General features: G+C 34.3%; 1 protein-coding gene across 1 annotated transcript; it reads left to right on the top strand.

Annotated features, from left to right (window-relative positions):
• Positions 1-5,801: 5,801 nt before the first annotated feature.
• Positions 5,802-8,385, top strand: LOC131080014 (protein SHORT-ROOT). Its single transcript, XM_058018070.2, has one exon. The coding sequence runs from the start codon at positions 6,741-6,743 to the stop codon at positions 8,193-8,195; it is 1,455 nt and encodes a 484-aa protein (XP_057874053.1). The 5' UTR covers positions 5,802-6,740; the 3' UTR covers positions 8,196-8,385.
• The last annotated feature ends 12,721 nt before the right edge of the window (positions 8,386-21,106 follow it).

Here is a 21,106-nt window from a genome sequence, read left to right as displayed (position 1 = left end):
AATTTAGGTTGTAGATCTATGAAATCTGGCAATAAGATGTAATTTTTTTTAGCCAATTAGATTCAAAAAATAAAATTTCTATAATTTAGAAACTTAAAAATCATGCATCTTAACTTAAAAAAAAAACAAAAAAACATCAAAACAAAAATTTCACAATTTTTATTGGTGGAGAAATAATAGAATAATAACAAGTTAAGAAAAGTCGATTGCAATGGTGCTAGCCTAATGTCATCTATTTTAGTTTAATTTTTAATAATATAATGTCTTTCTATAATATGTCTATTCTTGATTAATTCTTATTTAAATATGTTTAATATTAAATTATATTTTAATTAATTAAAGTTTTTCAATCTAATCATTTTAGCATTGATCTTTTGATTTATTCAACTAATTTTATTTTTCAATTGATTAAATTTATGTATGACTTGCAATAATGATTTGATAAGGGAGTTTGATTACATAAAGAGATAAGAAAATTTATACTTGTATATTAGCGAGGACATCAATGGTACTTTTTACAATTTGTTTAGAAGAATTGAAAAAAATGTATGGATTATGGTAAAAATGTTGGATATATTTAAAACTTGTGAAATAAAAAAAAATGCAACTATTATTCTATGGCTCTACGACTCTACTCTAACATCTTTCTTCAGGTGGCTTCCATTTTTTCGTAGTCCTAGGTTTTGAGCAAAAAGAATGTGGATGTTGTGAACAAGCTTTAGCTAACCAAGGAATAGATTGTCCTAGTTTTAGAATTTGTATGCTCTTGATCGGAAACAAAGTTTAGGTCAAGTTATGAAATGAATTGTAACCTTAGCTCAACCATTCTTTCGCTATATTGTTCATTGTATTTTCTTATTTAATTTCAGATACCTTTGGTACCTTCATTTTGTAATTGTATTGTTTCAATATAATAAATAAATAAATTCAAACCATAATTAGTTGAAGAAGTTGTGGGTTTCAAACTAGTAGTGAAATAAATTATCAACTAGAAGGATCAAGCAAGATTATGAGATACGCTATTTTAAGGTCAACATTTTATTTTGTAAGTACTTGGAATAACGTCACCTAATTAATTGTGAGGTCCAAAATTCTATAAATAACATAAAGATGACGAATCTTCAAAATGTATTTTTCAAAGATTGAAATAACACACAAGTGTTGAATTTTCTCAACCAATTAAAAAATGTACTTGCAAATTAAATCATGTATCAATAAAAATGTTATAAATAATATATAATTTTTTATCTTTCTATTGCAGTTGTTTTATGTTAATTATCTACCTCTTTTTGAATTTTCATATATTTTTTTATTTTTATTGCATTTAATAATACGTACTAACATATAGGTATTCCACAACTACAATTAACTTTATTTTGGAGAATAATGGCTATTATTAAACCTTAATTTTTATCTCTAATTTATTTCACTTAATAATATTGATTTAATGTTTTAAAAGTTGCATTCCTATTTAATTCTTAAATATAACAATTTAATTTTATTAAATATAAGTACAATTTATTATTTTTAGAAAGTTGTCTTTTCATATAATTTTTAATATCATCATGAAATAATCTAGTTTATTTTTAATATAAATGTTATTTCAATTTATTTTTTAGTAAGTCCAAATTAATTATAATATGCATGTTTTTTATTAAGCAAGCAAGGAAGAGTCGATCTCATACAATCAACAACAGAACAAAACAATCAGTAGCATAGAATAGCTAGAAGCTTAGAGCAGACAAAAATCATCAAACATACATAATCAAAAACATAATATTGAAATGTCCTTCAGAGTATATGTGGCCATACTTAAGACTACTATAAATATTAACTAACCACCATAGCACATAATAGGCAGGCACACCATTAAAGATCAAAGTAAGTCTTATTGAAACTATAACAACAAATAACAAAACCTATACCTATACCCTCCCAGAAACAAAACATAACTAGAACCAACAAGCTATTTCTTTTGGTCTTTAATGAGACCCAATTCTTTTCCAAGATCTGGAGGTTCGTCTTCCAATCTTTAGTATCAGGGACATAGTCTTTAGGATCCTCCCATTTCTGCGCACTAGAGCCTTCAATCTTCTTTTGTTGTTTCTTCATTTTACTCTAGCTCGAGACAACCCCCATCACCGCCTTCCGCATGATCCTATCAGTGATTAAAGTAAGAGACTTCACTGGATGCACTAGGTACTCTTTGTTAGCTTTGAAGCCCCCCGCTTTGGTTTCAAGGTCCTTCAATTTAACTTGCATGTCAACAACTTGAATTTTGAGGTTAGCCAAAATATCATCATTAGCAATAGGGGCATTAATCGGAGCTTGAGTATTCACATGTTTCCTTTGTTCCTCAATAATTCCATATCCTGCATCACAAAGTCTTCCTTGGCTTCATCCTCGTCCTCCTGAACAACAATGTCTTTCTTAAATTCCTCCATATCCAGTTCATAATCACTATACTCTGACTCATCACTTTTATTATCATTCTTTGGAAGAAATTATTCTTCAAAAATGGTCTCAATCTCCTCTTCATTCTTAGGTTTTTTCTTTGATTTTGATATTAAACCTTTTCTTTTAAGTCTACCAGACCTTCGATCCCCCTGAGCAATGTCTTGTTTGTGAACCTCTTCAATACTGGACTCCATATCTAGATCATCAAGGTCAATAGTGACATTTTTTACTATAATATGCATGTTATAAGTTCAATATTTGCAATATTAATGGATTCTATTTTAATTAAAAGAATGTTATTCGAAGTTTACATTATAGAGAAACAAGTCCAAATTAATTAAAATTATGTAAAAAAACAAGTTGAATATATTAAGAATAAAAACTCTCATGAAAAATGGAGCATGACTTGAGATTATTTCAAATTGTCACCATCAGTTAATTTCAAATCTATGAAAATAATTATAAACAAAGATAAAGAAAAAGTATCAATCAAACCTAACATAAAAATGCATCACTTGTCAATATATAATTATATCACGACATTCTATCAAATAAATCTAAAACCAAATAAAAGTGATCATAATATTCTAATTCAACATCATACTTATAGAACCATAAAATTTAAGACTCATGAAAATATTTCTATAACTCAAAATTTAACTGTTCATCAACATTTTCCACATCATGCTGATGATAGCCATGATAGCTATGATAGTGAGTCGTTATTCCTTCATAGTATAACGCCAAAAAAACAACATGAAGCGTATATGACTTAGTTCATTAATTATATAGGCAGGGCACTCAGATTAGAGAGCTCAAACAATCTTGTTTGTACCAGTGCATTGCAATCATCCACTATCTTTGTCGTGCATTAATAATATAATTAAGGTGATATCCTTTTCCATGGCATCCGTTTCTACTGATAAGAAAAAGCTGGTCTCACATGTTCAAAAAATTGTCTCTACTTTTAAGGTCAACATAGAGACATTCACAGAACATCCATTGACAATCTATATCAGACAAAGAGTATGACTTTTCAAGTCTCGACAAGAATTTTTGGCTAAATACACCTTAATCAGTATGGAAAGACTCAACAATAATGAAAAAGCAGGAACTCCATTAAATATTGGATAAGCATGAAGGTAAAAATTTGAAATGATATAAAAAACTTGCATGCGCTGTGGTTGAGAGATCTTTTGGTTGGAATAATGATGAAAAGCATGCTTATTTGAATGTTTGCCAACAGGCTTTTTTGACCTTTGCTACCATAACTTTTATAAAAAAGCATGACAACCTATTCCATCAATGGAGTGAGGAGGAAAAACAAGAAAAAAAAGTCATGGGCTGACAGAAAAAGCATAGGTACTTGTTGCCAGCCCACTGGTAAAGTGGAGAATTATCAGGCCCTGACCACTGCATCATGCCTTGTAGTTTTATATATTATTTCACATTGCACGCCTCAATCCATTCTCTCCATTACCCATCAACCAAATCATTCAAACTGCTCATTTACCAAGCATTACAACACACCCATTTGGATTCTCAATCCTTCTCTCCATTACCCATCAACGAAATCATTCCAACTGGTTATCTACCATGCATTTTCAGCACACCCATTTGGATTCTCAATCTTTCTCTCCATTACCCATCAACCAAATCATTCAAACTGGTCATTTTCCAAGCATTATAGGCACACCCATCTGGATTCTAGACTACCAATGAAGATCATATTCTCATTCTTCTTCTTCTAATTCTGTGCGGTAAATAAGTTTAAATAGATCTTGATGATGATGGAGGGAATATTGTCAGGTACCCAACAAGTATGTGCAGAGTGCCTCACATGGTTTCTCAGTTTTCAAGAGTATAGTTAAAGGAACGAGGTACTGCAGGGCTTAGCAACTGTCCCAAATGTTGGGGACAGGCATGTTAAGAAATCTAGATAGGTTATAGAGTCTTGAAGTTTTCCCCTTGTTCATGGATCTGTACTGCACACCCAGAAACATTCCTGCGCCTTGGCATATTGTCCATCAATTTTGATGCCTTCCTATCATTATCTCGAATATACCATACTAGGCCCTCCTATGTTTTCACGTTTCTTTATTCATAACTAGTAGTCAAGGCTACACAAAAACCTTGGTTCAGCTCAGAGTATTATAACAGGATGATAATGAAAGAGTTTCTATTTTTTAGGGTTTCCTGTTTTTTAATTGAGGGTATAATGGATAAATGTAGACAAATATTCATGATCATCCTCTTGGTCAAAAAGATCAGAATAAAATAACATTACTGTACGTTGTACATGGGAATCTATGTCGAACCAATCAAACATTGATCTCGTGGATTTCATTGAATATAATAAAAATCTCTTGAATGCTGATAAAGCTCTATGTAATGTAAGACCCCACTTATAAAGGTTATTACCCTTACCCCTCAAAAAGCTTAAAAGCCAGATTTGACTACTGTCATGTAAAAGAAATTCAATGGAGACCGGACGTTCTATGTGAGCTTTGCTTTCATGATTATGACTGCTCAAATTGGCACAAATATCTGATGTACATAGATTCTTTAAGGAGATTTATTTTCAACAGTGAGTGATTCAACAGTGTGTGAGTCAAATTCATTGACCAATATTTCATTAGTAGTGATTTAGACAAATTCATATCTCATTTCCACTTAACATTCATTACATCTAGATTATGCTTGTAAGAATACAGATTATACATAGATTCCTTCCAACTAATTATGTTCTAGAACTACAGCTGATATTTAAGACAGTTGACTGTTTAAATCAAATTAGGATTCAATTATGCAGTGCGAGTCAAACTCACTAGTAGTGGTACAGCCAAACACATATTTCATGAAAGTGAATGGTCCACTTAACACTCATTACATTTAGATGATTCTCACAGAAATATAGATTATATATAAATTCTTTCCAAATAATTTTATTCTAAAACGACACCAGATATTTAAGATTTTTGACTGTTTAAATCAAATTAGAACAACCACATAACTAATTTAAAGAACTTACATATGTAATATTATCAGTTATGACTGACTGGTAAGTGTAAAAATTAGTTTTCCAAATTGACAATAACCTTTTGTCAAACCCTGTTCTGATAACAATCTTACATTTCCATGTATTATTAAAAAGTACAAAAAATCTAAAACTACAGAGAGCAGTTGGAACACCTTATGGTTAAGAATAGTAAAAAAAAATTCATGTACACCGACCTGACTGACTGATGACAATTTAAACATTCTTTAAATTCCCTTCACATAAAAATAAAATAAAAGAAAAGCTATATTGTTGTGACATTGACCGGTGCACTAGAGACCTTTGTCTTCATTGTTAGGTAGTTTCCTTCTCTTTTAAGGTCTCCTTCTTGTGTCTTGAAGCTGAAGGCTTTTCTGCCCCTTCTCCATCTAGTGCACAATGATTACTTTTTGCACCGTAAGCTCTTCACTGTTCAGAACCATCGTGACCTCTGCCTTGCCTTGTAGTTCATAGCCCTCTTGGTACCTTCTGTCATCTTTATTAAAGTTCTAGTGCCATAAATCTCTTGGGAGGAATCCACAAGCTCAGCTTTCAATTGGATAAGCCTCTGTTCCCTTGCAGCTTTGCAGCTCAAAAAAACCAACTTTTTGGATCAGCTACATCTTTCCCAATTGGGCAGCAGCAGGCATTTGTAAAGGGAAGGTCCTGTGATTTGTCTTTGCAGTTTGCAGCCCATAGTAAATCCCTGGTATTCTAGTGTGGTTCTAGATCAATGGGACCAAACTAATCCATTCTGTTTCTTCACTGTAGAACTGTATTGAACTAGAGTGCACACTTGCTTTGTGGGGTTCTAATCAAGTATGGGGATGCTACAGATTCTCTAGTCGTAGCAGTTTCTTCTCCGCCTCCTTTTCATCTTGGTTAGATTCATAATTTTGTGTTTCTCAGGTGGTGAAGGCCAAATGAGAATAGCTAAGCTTTATCCAATGGAGCTGTTTGCCACCTAGTTATTGCATACGTTCCCTGCCTATTTGTAACAAGCTTCGCGAGTTAGAAACTTCCAGGTGTGTATTGGATTTGCTTTGCAGGCATTTATTGCTCTCATCATTTCAAACTTTGGTAGTTATCATCATCAAAGGTACAGCAGTAGCAACAGACAAATCTAATTCAGCATGTGTGAGAGCCAAGCAAGCCCGTTAAAATTTGAAAAATAATCCTGGTATTTGATTCAAATTTCACCACACCCATCAACTTCCAGGAGAGAGTGATCATTCAATGAAATGACATGGATAGATTGTTTACCTCCAGCATAACAAACTACTACAAAGCATCTGAACAGTGCTTCAATCCTAGCAAATACTCAGAAGGCTGCTACACAGACCTGTTTAATCTCCCACCCACATACCCAAAAAGCCACACCAATTCAAAGCAATGCAATTCGTTCATGGATGACGAAGACTTGTCATTCAAGCAGTTCCTGCCGTTCAAGGAGATGTTCAACAGCAACCAGGTGGAGAGGCCCAATACCACCACCAACCAATTCATGAGGCCCAGTTCAAGCAGATCGGAATTCTCTGAGCTGAATTTGAGTGAATTCGGAGCAGAATCAGGATCAAACGGTAGATGGGCCTCGAATCTTCTCATGGAATGTGCAAGAGCCATAGCGCAGAAAGAAACAGGGCGAATGCAACATCTTCTATGGATGTTAAACGAGATGTCTTCTCCTTATGGAGACTACGAACAGAAACTGGCGTCCTATTTCCTACAGGCCTTGTTCTGTAAAATCACTGACACCGGCAGCCGTTGCTACAGAACCCTCTGCTCTGCAGTGGAAAAGACCTACTCTTTTGACTCAGCAAGAAAAATGATTCTGAAATACCAGGAGTCGAGCCCCTGGACAACCTTCGGCCACGTGGCTGCAAACGGAGCGATCTTGGAAGCCCTGGAAGGAGAAATGAAGCTTCACATAATTGACATGAGCAACACTTTCTGTACACAATGGCCGACTCTGCTAGAAGCCCTCGCCACACGGAGCGACGAGACGCCTCACCTGCGCCTTACCAGCGTGGTGACGAGCAAAGAGGCGGCGGCCATTAAAGTCATGAAGGAAATCGGGCACCGAATGGAGAAATTCGCGAGGCTTATGGGGGTTCCCTTTGAGTTCAGCGTGGTGCACCACCATCACTTACAAAGATTCGATCTTGAGACCGTCCGCATACGCCCCGACGAAGCCCTAGCAATCAACTGCATTCACAGCCTGCAGCGAGTCTCGAATCCGGGCCGCGACTCGATTCTCTCGACCTTCCAGTGCATGAACCCTAAGATTGTCACAGTCGTGGAAGACGAGATGGACCTCACCTCCGACGATTTCCTCGACTGTTTCAGCGAGTGCCTGAGGTTTTTTTCCCTCTTCTTTGAGTCCCTGGAGGAGAGCTTTTCCAGAACGAGCAACGAGAGACTTATGCTGGAAAGAACCAGCGCCAGGAGCATGGTGAATATACTGGCCTGTGAGGATTCTGATGTGTGTGAGCGCCGTGAGAAGGCTGTGCAGTGGGCTTCGCGGCTGCGGGACGCGGGATTCGTACCCGCGACCTTCAGTGACGATGTGGTGGATGACGTGAGGGCGCTGCTGAAGCGATACAAGGAAGGATGGGCTCACTGTGGCAACTCAGATGGGATCTTTCTCACTTGGAAGGAACAGTGCGTCATTTGGGCTTCCGCCTGGAAGCCTTGCTTGTAATCAAGCTATCACCTTTTGCAGTTTTTTGTAAGTCCTGAGTAATTTCCAACAGTCTTCTTTCTTTTCCATTGATTGTTGGAAAATTTGTTACTCAGTTTTTGCAGGTCTGGGAATTGATTCTTCTAGGGTTGTCTCTCATACAGATAACCCTAGATAAGGATTTTTGGTATCAGATGTACATGATACAAAGGTTTGATGGGAAGTTACCTACTACATGTTCTGCTATCTATAGTTCATCTTCTCCACCTTCCATTTTATGGCGTTTATGTTGTGTTTTGTATTGTTTTCTTCCAGAAAAAATAGGGTTCCCATGTTTTGCATCTGCTCTGTAATCCCAGAGAATATATTAAAGGAGGTGGAGATTGTACAACTTCAGTCATTGAATTATCTCAGGTGATTGGGCTTTTTTGTCTCTGTAAGTCGATCAATTGCTTTTTGCATCAATTGATATTGTCAAAAGCTTTATAGACTTTACATTCACTGCACAAAATCCAGTCTATCTAACACTAGAATCATTCAAGGGAGTTGATTTGTTGTTTATTATTTGGGGTGCTTAAAGTTCCAAATAATAAACACCAATGTTCACAGATAAACAATTTACAGTTCATATTGTTCAGAGTGTGTGGATTTTGTTGGGTACATATTTCTTCATCGGTGTCTTATGATCTATCATCAGAAAGAGTATGGTCCAAAACAGGAATGGATTCTATATTCATCTTTGATGGATCATGGAGTATATTCGTTGATGGAATGATTATCTTCATTTTGATGATAGATGATAGAGTATGTTCTGTTGATGGAATAACTATCTTCATTCTGGTAATAACATCATAGAATATGTTTTGAAATATTGATGAAAAAATACAATGATGGATAGAGTATGTTCCAAAAGAATAACTATCTTCATCTGATAATATATTCCAGATCATGAAATATATTCTGAAACTTGATGAAAAAATACTTTCATGATCAAATCTTAAAACTCCAAACTAACACCATTATTTATTTTTTTAATTTGAAATAACAAAACAACAATGCGACTGTTTGGTTTCAGTCCTACCCAATGCCTCGACATTGCTCATGCAATAATTCTGTTCGTTAAAGTGGACCGTCATGATGGGTGGCCCAAATTTTCATTAAAATCCGCATATCTTTCCTCCCCTCTGATAAATATTACTTCAATAGCTTCTTCTCCAACCTAAATAATTTATTCTGCAGTGGCTACAGTATTCTAGAGCCAATAATATTTCCTTGATTTCAGCAGCCCGGTATTCTATGCCTTAACAATATAAATCCTCAGAATCGACTAACAAGAAAATAATTAAGTTAGTCCAGACTCGATCTGTCACCCTGTGATTTATATCTCATGACAATATGAAAAAACACTGAAAACATCGTAAAATCCATTCAGATAATCTGTGTGGGCTTATTTTTCTAAAATCTTTGATTGTGCGTACTATACAAAAGAGACCCAACTCAGTTAATCCACTCCAGAATCACCATTGATATTTAAAAATGCTAACAGTCAAAATAGAACGTAATATTTTTGTTTGAATCTCAGCTTTAAGCGATATTGGATTCAGGTGATGAATGCACAGTCAACCCATTTCTCATTTGGTTGAAAAAGATCTAATTTTGGGCTGGTATAACCGATGGTACAGTCTTTTGTTCTGAGAAATAAGACAGGCAACAAGAATTGAAGTCCACAAGATTTTAATAAGGGCAGATTGTTTATACATGCAAACATTCTTATGGTCAACTTTTCTTGTCTTTACTTCTGTAATGATCTGAGATTCAGGAAAGCATTCGTTACGTAGTGGTTGTCTCGAGCTAGATTCTAACAAACGTCAGAAACACCCATTAAACGACGTCATCAACAGCGTCTTCCCAGAATTTCAGCTTCCAGATCACTTTCCACTACTTGCTTGCAAGCTCAATTCATCACTACTATATTTTTTAATGAATGCTTGGATGTGAAGTATAAGGTGGGAAAAGCTATATTGTAGTGGAATAATCCTGGTAAGAAAAGCATCTCTCATTGCCATTCACAAAAAGTTAAGTTCATGTTAATTGTTTATTTCTTGTCAATCTATGATGACATTTCACCTGCTACCAACCCCAAAAGAAACCATTACTTCTGCACAAAGCTACCAGAAATGGTGAGCAATCAATCATGCATTGCTTTTGCACAAGGCTACCTAAAGTGGTGAACAATTAATCATACATTAGATGATTATTTGTTAGGGCATGTTTCTTTTCATGATGTAAATGGCATATTTTTCACATTTCAATTGGATTGATTTTAGGTAATGATTAATGTATAATTGGTATTACTTTGTGTGGAAGTCAAATAAATATCTTCATTCTAGTTTGTATTGATCTCCATTCATTTCTAGGGGTTGAACTATCAATCTATCATCACCATAATTGTGACGCAATATTAGTTGAGGTTTGTGATTTGTGAAAAATTATTATTGTTATCTCAATATTCAATTTCAAATCTAAGCTTGAGCCAAACCCTTTCTTAAGTAATTGCTATGTGTTGACTTGAAACTTAAAACATTTTATTGACACCCTCTAAAGTTCCATTTAACGACTAACCCTAACCCTAATTCATTTTTACATGTGTCTAAAAATCAAGAAATGATATTCAAGATACATCTATATAGAGTATAAAAAATTGCATCAATTGATTAATTAGAAGCTAGGTGCACAAATTTGTGTTGTTTTTGTTATTTCCAAAAGTTGTTAAATCGCCATCCTAAGGTTTTGATCAAAGAAGAATAAATTCTTTGCTAGCAAAATCCTATCTTCTTGGATACTATCCCTCTATAGATATGGGTTGAAGACATCAAGGAAAAGGAAAAAGCCAAGAGAAAATGCTATAGCAATAGCCATAGTACTACTCAAGGCTAAATGATAAGCTAAACAATGTTGTTTTGTGTTTATCAAGAAAGCAATAATACAATACAAGAAAATGTAATAGAATAGAAAAATAAAATCTAGTTGAATGCACATTTATAAGAAATGCAAAGGATGAGGAAGGTGGAATATGAAAAGACATCACTCACTCCACTCACTATTATTAGCAAAAATGAGCCTACCTAAGAAAGCTAAACTAGTTGTAGGAAAATACCTAGGTGTAGGTGTTGGTTGTAGAGTCAAAAAAGGTAGCAACATTACTAAGAGTAAGTTGTTGGTTATAGAGGTACCTAGATTAGGCCCAACTAGGCTTGCTATGTTGAGTACTAATAGGCGTATGTTGAGTACTAATAGGCGTATGGACCCATTTTGTCCAGGTCACAAGTGACAATTTTAGGACATGTTTGGGCCACATAGGCCTTGAATATTTTGTTTTTTTTGAATATGTAGACTTGCATAGCTATATAACCATATGTCCTACTATTTTTGCTACTAGACTCTCCCAACTTTAATTTTAACGATTTTACTATAGATCATATAGCTTTGATGCCTTTTCAACATAGTGACACTATCCATTTAGCCTCAAAATTCCTAGAAACCAAGTTTTTTGTCAATAAACATGATCAAATACTCTATTATAAAATGACACTATCCTTCCAACATAATGAAATAGCTAAATACAGATTATCAAAAAATTACTCACGCAAGCATAATGCCAAATACAAAGACTGAAAAGCTAGAGAAGTTTTGATTAATATAAAAAACACGTTTTAAGGACCCGAAACCTTTAACATAGGAGCATAAGATAGTTCATGAAAAGCTAGAGATCTTGTTTCTCCCAGGAAACCATTTTAATTCTCTAAATCATCCATAGATGCAAGAGAAGAGTAAACTAATTCTTGAGGAAAAATGCATGCAAAGTTATTTGCCTCTAAATTTCTCAAAGAAAAGACCATATTGAATAGACTAGGACATCATGGACCTATTTTCATGTTGGATTTTCCATTAAGAAAAGAAATTTAACCAAGGCCAAATGCCATAGTGTTGCAAGTGTGGTTGTTGTTGCACCAAAAGATCAACCTATTAATGCCCGATACAACCACTAGACTTATAAAATCTATAGGAAGTGGTTAAGACATGTCACAAACCCAAGCGTTGTGTTGCACAACACAAGGAGACCAAGGGCGCACACCTTGCAACAATCCCTCAGTGCAAGTGAGGGGTTTGAACCTATGACCAGGCTCTGATACCACTTGTTACAAGTGTGGTTGTCGATGCACCAAAATATCGACCTGTTAATGCCTGATACAACCACTAGACTTATAGAATCCATAGGAGGCAGTTAAGCCATGTCACAAACTCGAGAGTTGTGTTGCACAGTACAAGGAGACCAAGGGCGTACACCTTGCAACACATAGCACTACTCAAGGCCAAATAATAGGTTGAAAAATGTTATTTCCCATGAATAAAAGAAGAATAATATAATTTAGCTGAATGAGAGAATGGAATAGACTAGAAAAATTAAATCTAGGCATGAGTACATTACTAAGAAATGCAAAGGAGGAGGAAGGTGGAATATAAAGAGACACCACACACTCAACTCATCACTATTAGCCAAAACGAGTCTACCTAAACAAGCCAAACTAAGTGAAGTGAAAGGAATTAAACTAATGAATGTAATACAAATTTGCACCAATAACTTATATGTATCTTCAATCACTCATTCCATCATCTAGATTTCTAGTCAAGTACCTTTATTTTATTATTTAATTATGTATTTATGTCAATGCATTTATTTTGGATGATTAGAATCATAACTCATCATCCTGGTTTCTTTATTCATTAATTTTATTTAATTAATTATCCCTAGGACCCTATTTGAAAATTTTGCTTAATTTCTTTTTCATTCTGGTCAACCCACTCACTCTAACATCTTTTCCTTAGGTTTTTCTTTTAATTTCTAATTTTTTTTTTATCTAAGAAATTATTTTTCTAAGATTACATTAGTCCCTTGCCCTTAGTTAGGTTTTCACTTTTTTATCCTTTGGGGTTCGTTGTGATGTTTTTATTTCAAACTCTCATGGTTATTTTGATCTCCCTTTGAGAACAAGTGCTTGTGAAATCTTGCAATGTTCTAATTCAATTGATTAAGATATCCATATATCCATCTTGGTTCAAGGATGTTAGTCATAATGAATAACCTAATTTAAATCAAGATATATTTGAATAATAAAAAGTTTTTATTTTTTTAATTATTTTTTTAGAAAAAATATTAATGCTACTCCTACTTAATTGATAAAAAATATTTGTATTTTTTAATTTGCACATAATTGACTACCTTGAGATTCTACAAGACCTAGTAGGTATGATTTTTCCACAATCCATAAAGAATAGCATGAGTGAACTTCTTGTTCAAACTATTTGTATATTTTCTAGTTGATATCTCAAGTCACACTTAGTGCTCTATCATTAAGAAGAGGAGAGTCGATTGAAAAAAATTTACATAACTAAAACTAAAAGCACTCATAGTATTTTTCAAGATATCGGTGTGAAAATTAGTTCTATTTTTTTTACATAGTGAATCTTCCCATCCTTTCACCCAACCCTCTCCCATTTTTTTCACCCCTCTCACCTCCAAGGTTCCTTATGGTTCCTTCCTCTTGTTTTATTTTCATTCTGTTCCTCATTCACATTCTATCTCCCTCCTCATCCTACTATTGTCCATCTACTTCCCACCCCGCTTATCGAATTATTTCCTCCAATCCTCTTAGTGCCCCCCTTCCTCTACATTTTATAGAATTTCTTCCTTTCCTTCTAGTGTCATATTCTTACCACTTAAATTTCTCATTTTATTTAAAACTTACCCATTATTTCTCTTTTTTTGGGTAGCAGTATTTTGCCACTCCCACCCTTGATGCACTTTTATAAACTTTAGATTGAGTTGAACATAAAGTAGATACATGAAATTACTAGTAGATGGGATAAAATTACTTATGCACCAATGCATCTCATTCTTCTTGAATTAATTATTGTGACATGTCCATTACTAGTTGGTTTTGTAGCACCTAATTTGATTTTTATAATGATATAAGTGACCCCAATTAACATATGTAGGCTTTTCATGCCACATTTTTAGACTAGAATTATGATGATATGGTGTTGACTTAGTTGTTTCCATGAAATTTGGGATACTATATTATTCAATGTCTTTTACTCTCAAGACCATTCATTATTTTGATCAAGTATCCATAACACTTCTTAGTCACTTTTATGTACAAATATAACATTTAAGACCACCATTTCTATTTTTTTGATTGTGCACTAAGATCTAATGAATAGATTAATGATTATTGAAATAGATTTTAGTCATAATTCTCTAAGATGAAATACCACCTCTCTATGTCTTTCTTAAGGGATTTTTACCACCAATTATGGATTGTATCTACTTATATATGCTTATTTTATGGACTTTTTGTGCTCATGTTAGAATCTGGAATTGAAATTACAAGGTTCTAATTATTAAATTAAAATATGAACTCCTCCTATCATACACCTATTATTGTTGGCAATTGGAAGAATTGATTATGTGTTGCATTGATGTTTTGTCATTGATGGCAACACCAACTGTTTTGGTTGTTTACTGGTTTCCAGTAGAGTGGTTGGACTATGATATTGATATGATATGCTTTGGTTTGTGAAGTTGGTTTGGATAGTTGGGTTGGACTCAGGAGCTATCATTTGTTCTAGTAAGCCTTTTGGTCACCGACAAGGGTTTTACTGACAGAGCTTTATTGAAAATCTTTTGATTCACTCGATAAGTTGTGCTGGTGTGGATTCTAGATGTCTTTCGAGATGTTGTTGGTTATCTTTTTTGAGTTCTTGTTGATCGGTGGTGTTGCATTTAGGACTGAACCTAATGCTATCTTATTCTACTAGGTTATGGACCGGTTTATGTAACATGTTGGTGGATGATCCCGATGTGTTTCCAGTTGGATATATTGATTGGATTATGTCATTTCGGTCTTAGGCCGACTTGGTTGATCATTGGATTGTGGGTTTATGTTATGAATTTATTGTATTATCTTTTAGGTGGCCGACTTAATTGTTTAGGTACTAGGTTGGTATAAATATGATGTAAGATCTCTTTGTAGATCGTGGGTCTTTGGGATATAGGATTATTTGTGTGCAAATAGGGTTGTAATAATATGCAGAGGTTTTGGTCGATCATAGGTGATCGAATTGGGTTGGTGAAAGAGGTTTAAGACCTCTGGTACTGAGCTTAATCGAAACTGTATTTAGGTATAGGAGATGCTATTCTTGCAGTTCACTCTTCTTTCTGGATTGTAGTCTAGATTTATTTTGTAGTCAGTGAGGCTCCTTCTATGATTAGCAGTGTGTTCTAGGCTGTTGGCCTTCCTACATGTGCATGCCCCTCTTTTTGTAGTCAAATACTTACTACAAAAGTATTATCTGAATGTGGGCAGGCTTCCCATTGTGGTTTTTCCCTTTACCAAGTTTTCCACGTACAAATCTTGGTGTTATCTTTTATGGATGGTTGGTAAATTTTTTGTGATATATATTTGTTCTTAACCTTTATATTTGCTATTCCGGTATTTGGTTTATGTATTCCAGTAATAAGGTTTTAATGCTTAAAGTTCTATAATCTGTTGACAACTGATTCACCCCCCCTCTCATTTGTCCACCGGTTATCTAAACTGTCTAACAATTGGTATCAGAGCTTGGTCCTCTCTACAGAATCTTAACTGCTTGAGGAAGATCCTATGGAATCTAATAGTTCAAGTTCATCAAGTTCATCTACAACTATTTTTTTAGAGAGAAATTCCTAGGCTTGATGGAACAAATTATAGAATATGGAAGATTCAGATGGAGACTCATCTAAGATGTCTTGGTAAGGAGATTTGGGAGATCATTGAGAAAGGATATATACCTCATAATCCGGCACCTGACAATCCTCTTCCGACAGGCTTGGATAAGGACATTGAAAATGATTGTAGAGCTAGAGAAGCCCTTTTGTGTGCACTTTTTGATCAGCATCTTATTGGGACTAAATGGGTTTTTAGGAATAAATTGAATGAAGATGGACAAGTTGTGAGGAATAAGGCTAGATTGGTTTGTAAAGGATATTATTAGAAGGAAGGACTTGATTATGATGAGACTTTTGCTCCAGTAGTTAGGATTGAAGCTGTGAGATTATTTCTTGCTTATGTTGGCCATAAGAACTACAAAGTTTATCAGATGGATGTTAAGTGTGCATTTCTGAATGGAGATCTTGAAGAGGAAGTTAACATCGATTAGCCTGATGTATTTTCACTTTCAAATGACAAAAATATGGTTTGCAGGTTAAGGAAAGCTTTATATGGATTGAAACAAGCCCCTACATCTTGGTATGCAAGATTGGATACATATATTTTGAAGCTTGGTTTCACTAAAGGTAATGCTGATAGTAATCTATATTATAAGATCACTGGTGATGACATATTTATTGTGGAAGTCTTTGTTGATGATAACATTTTTGGAGGTGAGGATAAGTTATGTTTGGAATTCTTTGATAATATGAAGAATGAATTTGAGATGTCTATGATTGGGGAGATGAAATTTGTCTTAGGTTTGCGGATTACTCGGACTAACAAAGGTATTTTCATCTGTCAAACTAAGTATGCTAGGGAGTTGTTGAAGAAATTTGGTATGGAAAATTCTAAACCGGTTGGTACTCCTATGGTTACAAGTGAGAAATTGACAAAGAAAGATGCATCATCATCGGTAAATACTATAGGGTACAAGTCTATGATTTGAGGTTTGTTATATCTGACTCAAACTAGACTAGATATAATGAATGCAGTTTGTATTGTATCAAGATATCAAAGTGATCCTAGAGAGAATCATGAGAGTGCGGTGAAAATAATTTTCAAGTATTTGCAAGGAACAACTGAATATGGTTTGTGGTATCCTAAAGATGATGATTTTACACTATGTGCATATACATATACAGATTGGGCTAGAGATGTTGATGACCGGAAGAGCACATCCGGTGGAGCTTTCTTTCTTGGAAGGAAACTTGTTTCATGGATCAACAAGAAGTAGCCATGTACCTCTCTATCTACTGTTGAAGCTGAGTATGTTTTTGCTGCTACTAATTGTATTCAAGTTCTATGGATGAAGCAAATGTTGAAGGATATAAGGGTGGATTGTAATAAACCAATAGTTATTCACTGTGATAACTCTACTGCTATTGACTTATCAAAGAATCCGGTATTTTATTATAAGACAAAGCACATATCTATCAAGTACAACTTTTTGAAGGAGAAGGTGGAAGCAAGTGATTTCAGACTGACTTATGTGAACACTAAAGAGAAGATTGCAAATATCTTCACTAAACCTTTGCCTAAGGAATCATTTGAGTACTTCAGAGATAGATTGGGGGTTTCTACCCCTCCAGTAGAGAGTTGAGTGATGTTGATTGGAATCAGTCTAGTATGCATGTACAAAGCAAATTTTCATTCCAGATTGATGTGTTGGTGCTACTACTTAGGGGGAGTATCTAGTTGTGTGGCTCACTAGATTTATGATTTTTCTTTGATGTTTATGTCATATTTTTGGCATTGATGTCAAAGGGGGAGAGATATATGTGAAAAACAAAGCTTAACAAAATATCAATCAAATGGGAGAGATCAAAGATTCATGGGGATATTATTCACAAGGGGAGTTTGTTAACTTCATTGCAATATCACTTTATGGGAGATTGTTGGTTGTCTTCCTTTGGGAGAGACTTGTTTGGCATTTCTTGGCACTTGGATGTTTTTCACATCTAGTGTTGCCATCAATGCCAAAGGGGGATATTGTTGGCAATTGGAGGAATTGATTATGTGTTACACTGATGTTTTGTCATTGATGGAAACACCAACTGTTTTAGTTGTTTATAGATTTTTGGTAGGTTTCAATTGAGCGGTTGGATTATGATATTGATTTGGTATGCTTTGGTTTGTGGAATTGGTTTGGATCTGTCATTCATGCTATTTAGATGTGTATCATGATCAGTTGGTTTGGGATTTGATGACTCAGGAGCTATCATTTGTTCTAGTAAGCCTTTTGGTCACCGGTAAGGGTTTTACCGGTAGAGCTTTGTTGAAGATCTTTTGATGCACTTGATAAGTGGTGTTGGTGCGGCTTCTAGATGGCTTTTAGGATATTGTTGTTTATCTTGTTTGTGTTCTTGTTGATCGGTGGTGTTGCATTTAGGACTGGACCTAATGCTATCTTATTCTGCTAGGTTATGGACCAGTTTATGTAATATGCTGGTGGATGATCCTGATGTGTTTCCAGTTGGATTTATTGATTGGATTATGTTGTTTTGGTCTTAGGCTGACTTGGTTGATCATTGGATTGTGGGTTTATGTTATGAATTTATTGTATTATATTTTAGGTGACCGACCTAATTGTTTAGGTCTCGGGATGGTATAAATATGATGTAAGATCTCTTTGTAGATCATGGGTTTTTGGGATATAGGATTATCTGTGTGTGAATAAGGTTGTAATCATATGTAGAGGTTTTGGTCGATCGTAGGTGATCAAATTGGGTTGGTGAAAGAGGTTTAAGACCTCTGGTACTGAGCTTAACCAAAACTGTATTCAAGTATAGGAGATGTTATTCTTGTAGTTCACTCGTCTTTTTGGATTGTAGTCTGGATTTATTTTGTAGTCAGTGAGACTCATTTTATGATGAGTAGTGCACTCTAAGCTATTGGCCTTCTTGCATGTGTAGGCCCCTCTTTTTGAAATCACATACTTACTACAGAAGTATTATCTGACTGTGGGTAGGCTTCCCACCATGGTTTTTCCCTTTACCGGGTTTTCCACATACAAATATTGGTGTTATCTTTTGTGGATGGTTGGTAATTTTTTTGTGGTTTATATTTGTGCTTGACTGTTATATCTTCCATTCCGGTATTTGGTTTATGTATTTTGGTAATAAGGTTTTAATGCTTAAAGTTTTATAATATGTTGACAACTGATTCACCCCCCCCCCTCTTAGTTGTCCACCAGTTATCTGAGATGTCTAACAATTATATGTGTTGATATGAAACACCACCTTCCTAATGATGGTATATAAAGTATCTTTGCTTAGGAATTGTTACCACCAATTATGAATGGTATCTACTTAGCCATGCCTATTGTATGGACTTGTTTGCTCCTATCAAGAATGTGGAATTGAAATTAATAGATTCTAATGTATTAAAATATGAGTCCTATCATGCACCTTCTATATGTGATGAGATGAAACACCATCTTACTAATTTGATGATTTATAAAGTATTTTTGTTAAGGGATTATTACCAGCAATAACAAATGTTATCTACTTAGTTATTCTTATTTTATGGACTTGTGTGCTCATGTTGAAAGAACATGGAATTGAAATTATTGAATTCTAATGTAGTAAAACATGAGTCCTATCATGCGCCTTCTATGTGTGCTAAGATGAAACACCACCATCTTAATGATGATTTATAAAGTATCTTTTTTAAGGGATTGCTATCACCAATTATGTGTGTTATCTACTAGCTACATGCTTATTGTTTGGACATATGTGCTCATGTTAAGAATGTGGAATTGAAATTATTAGATTCTAGTGTATTAAAATTTGTCCTATCATGCACCTTCTATATGTGCTAATATTCAAAACAACACCTTCCTAATGATTTTTTTATAAAGCATATTTTCTAGGGATTTCTACCACCAATTATGAATGGCATCTACTTAAATATTCTTATTTTATAGACTTGTGTGATCATGTTTAGAATGTGGAATTGAAATTATTATGTTTTTATATATTAAAATATGATTTCTATCATGCACCTCTATGCCTTTATATTGTTTAAAAATAAAAAATAAAAATACTTTTAAAAGGGTAGTGGTAAGAAAAAAAAAGGTTAATACCCATCATTTGGAAAATGTTTCCAATGTTATCTCTTTTAAGCCCCAAACTAATAGAAAGTTTACAAAGATAAGTGTAATATTGGATAATGTTATTCATGGTTCACTTAATACTAATTTGATTACTCTCCATCCTATGAAATATTGGATAATGCGTTTCAAGGTTTACTTAATGCTAATTGATTTGATTAATCTTCATCTTATCTCACATTTGGATCCAACTAGATGGTTACCTAAGGGATATAATGAGAATTAATTTTATAATTATCATAGAGTCAATAGACATCAAACACATTTTTATATGAAATTATAACATAAGGGCCAGTATCAAGAAAGTTGTGGCTGCTTCAGCAAAGGATCCCCCTAACTTCAAAGACAACATCAAAAAGTTGTATGATATCAGCAACACCCTTGCTAAAGCCTTGGAAAAAATCTGAATGTTGGAAGGCCTGCTGCCTTTTTGGGGCTTTTTTGGGTTTTCTTTGGTTTCCGCTGGTTTTTTGTGGTTTCTGTTCTTTTCTGTTTCTTGTAGCTTTGTTGTTTAAGTTCTGCTTGTAAAGGGTTTCAGGGCCCCTTCAAAACTTGCTTTTTCCTTAATCAAAAACATAAGGAAAAATATTTGATTGAAATAATATGATACATGTTGATATTGTTAATGATAGGGGAAACTATTTTGTTACTCTACCTAATAAAAATTTGTAAAGGTCTATAAATCAATTTCCTCCACACAATCAACTTGATAATATTGATATTCATCAAGTGCATGGACATATAACTAGTAATATGACACATATACAAAAAGCTAGAGATTGTAGCTAGAGATAATATGGATTAATGTGGTGTTAGTTGTTCTCATGTTATTCTTCACATAAAAATATGGATTCTTTGTGAGTATCAAACATGGTAAATATAATTCTCCTTCTTGTGCTACACCATTGATTCAATTTTTTTATGAGGAGATAATACATAATATTAATTTGTTAGATTGGACCACTACATGTGTTAGTAGAATGTATAAAAAAATTACTAATAGCATCCTC

This window comes from Cryptomeria japonica, chromosome 3 (assembly GCF_030272615.1).
Source record: "Cryptomeria japonica chromosome 3, Sugi_1.0, whole genome shotgun sequence".
Lineage (NCBI taxonomy): Eukaryota > Viridiplantae > Streptophyta > Pinopsida > Cupressales > Cupressaceae > Cryptomeria > Cryptomeria japonica.
This window is presented reverse-complemented; position numbering and strand designations above follow the sequence as displayed.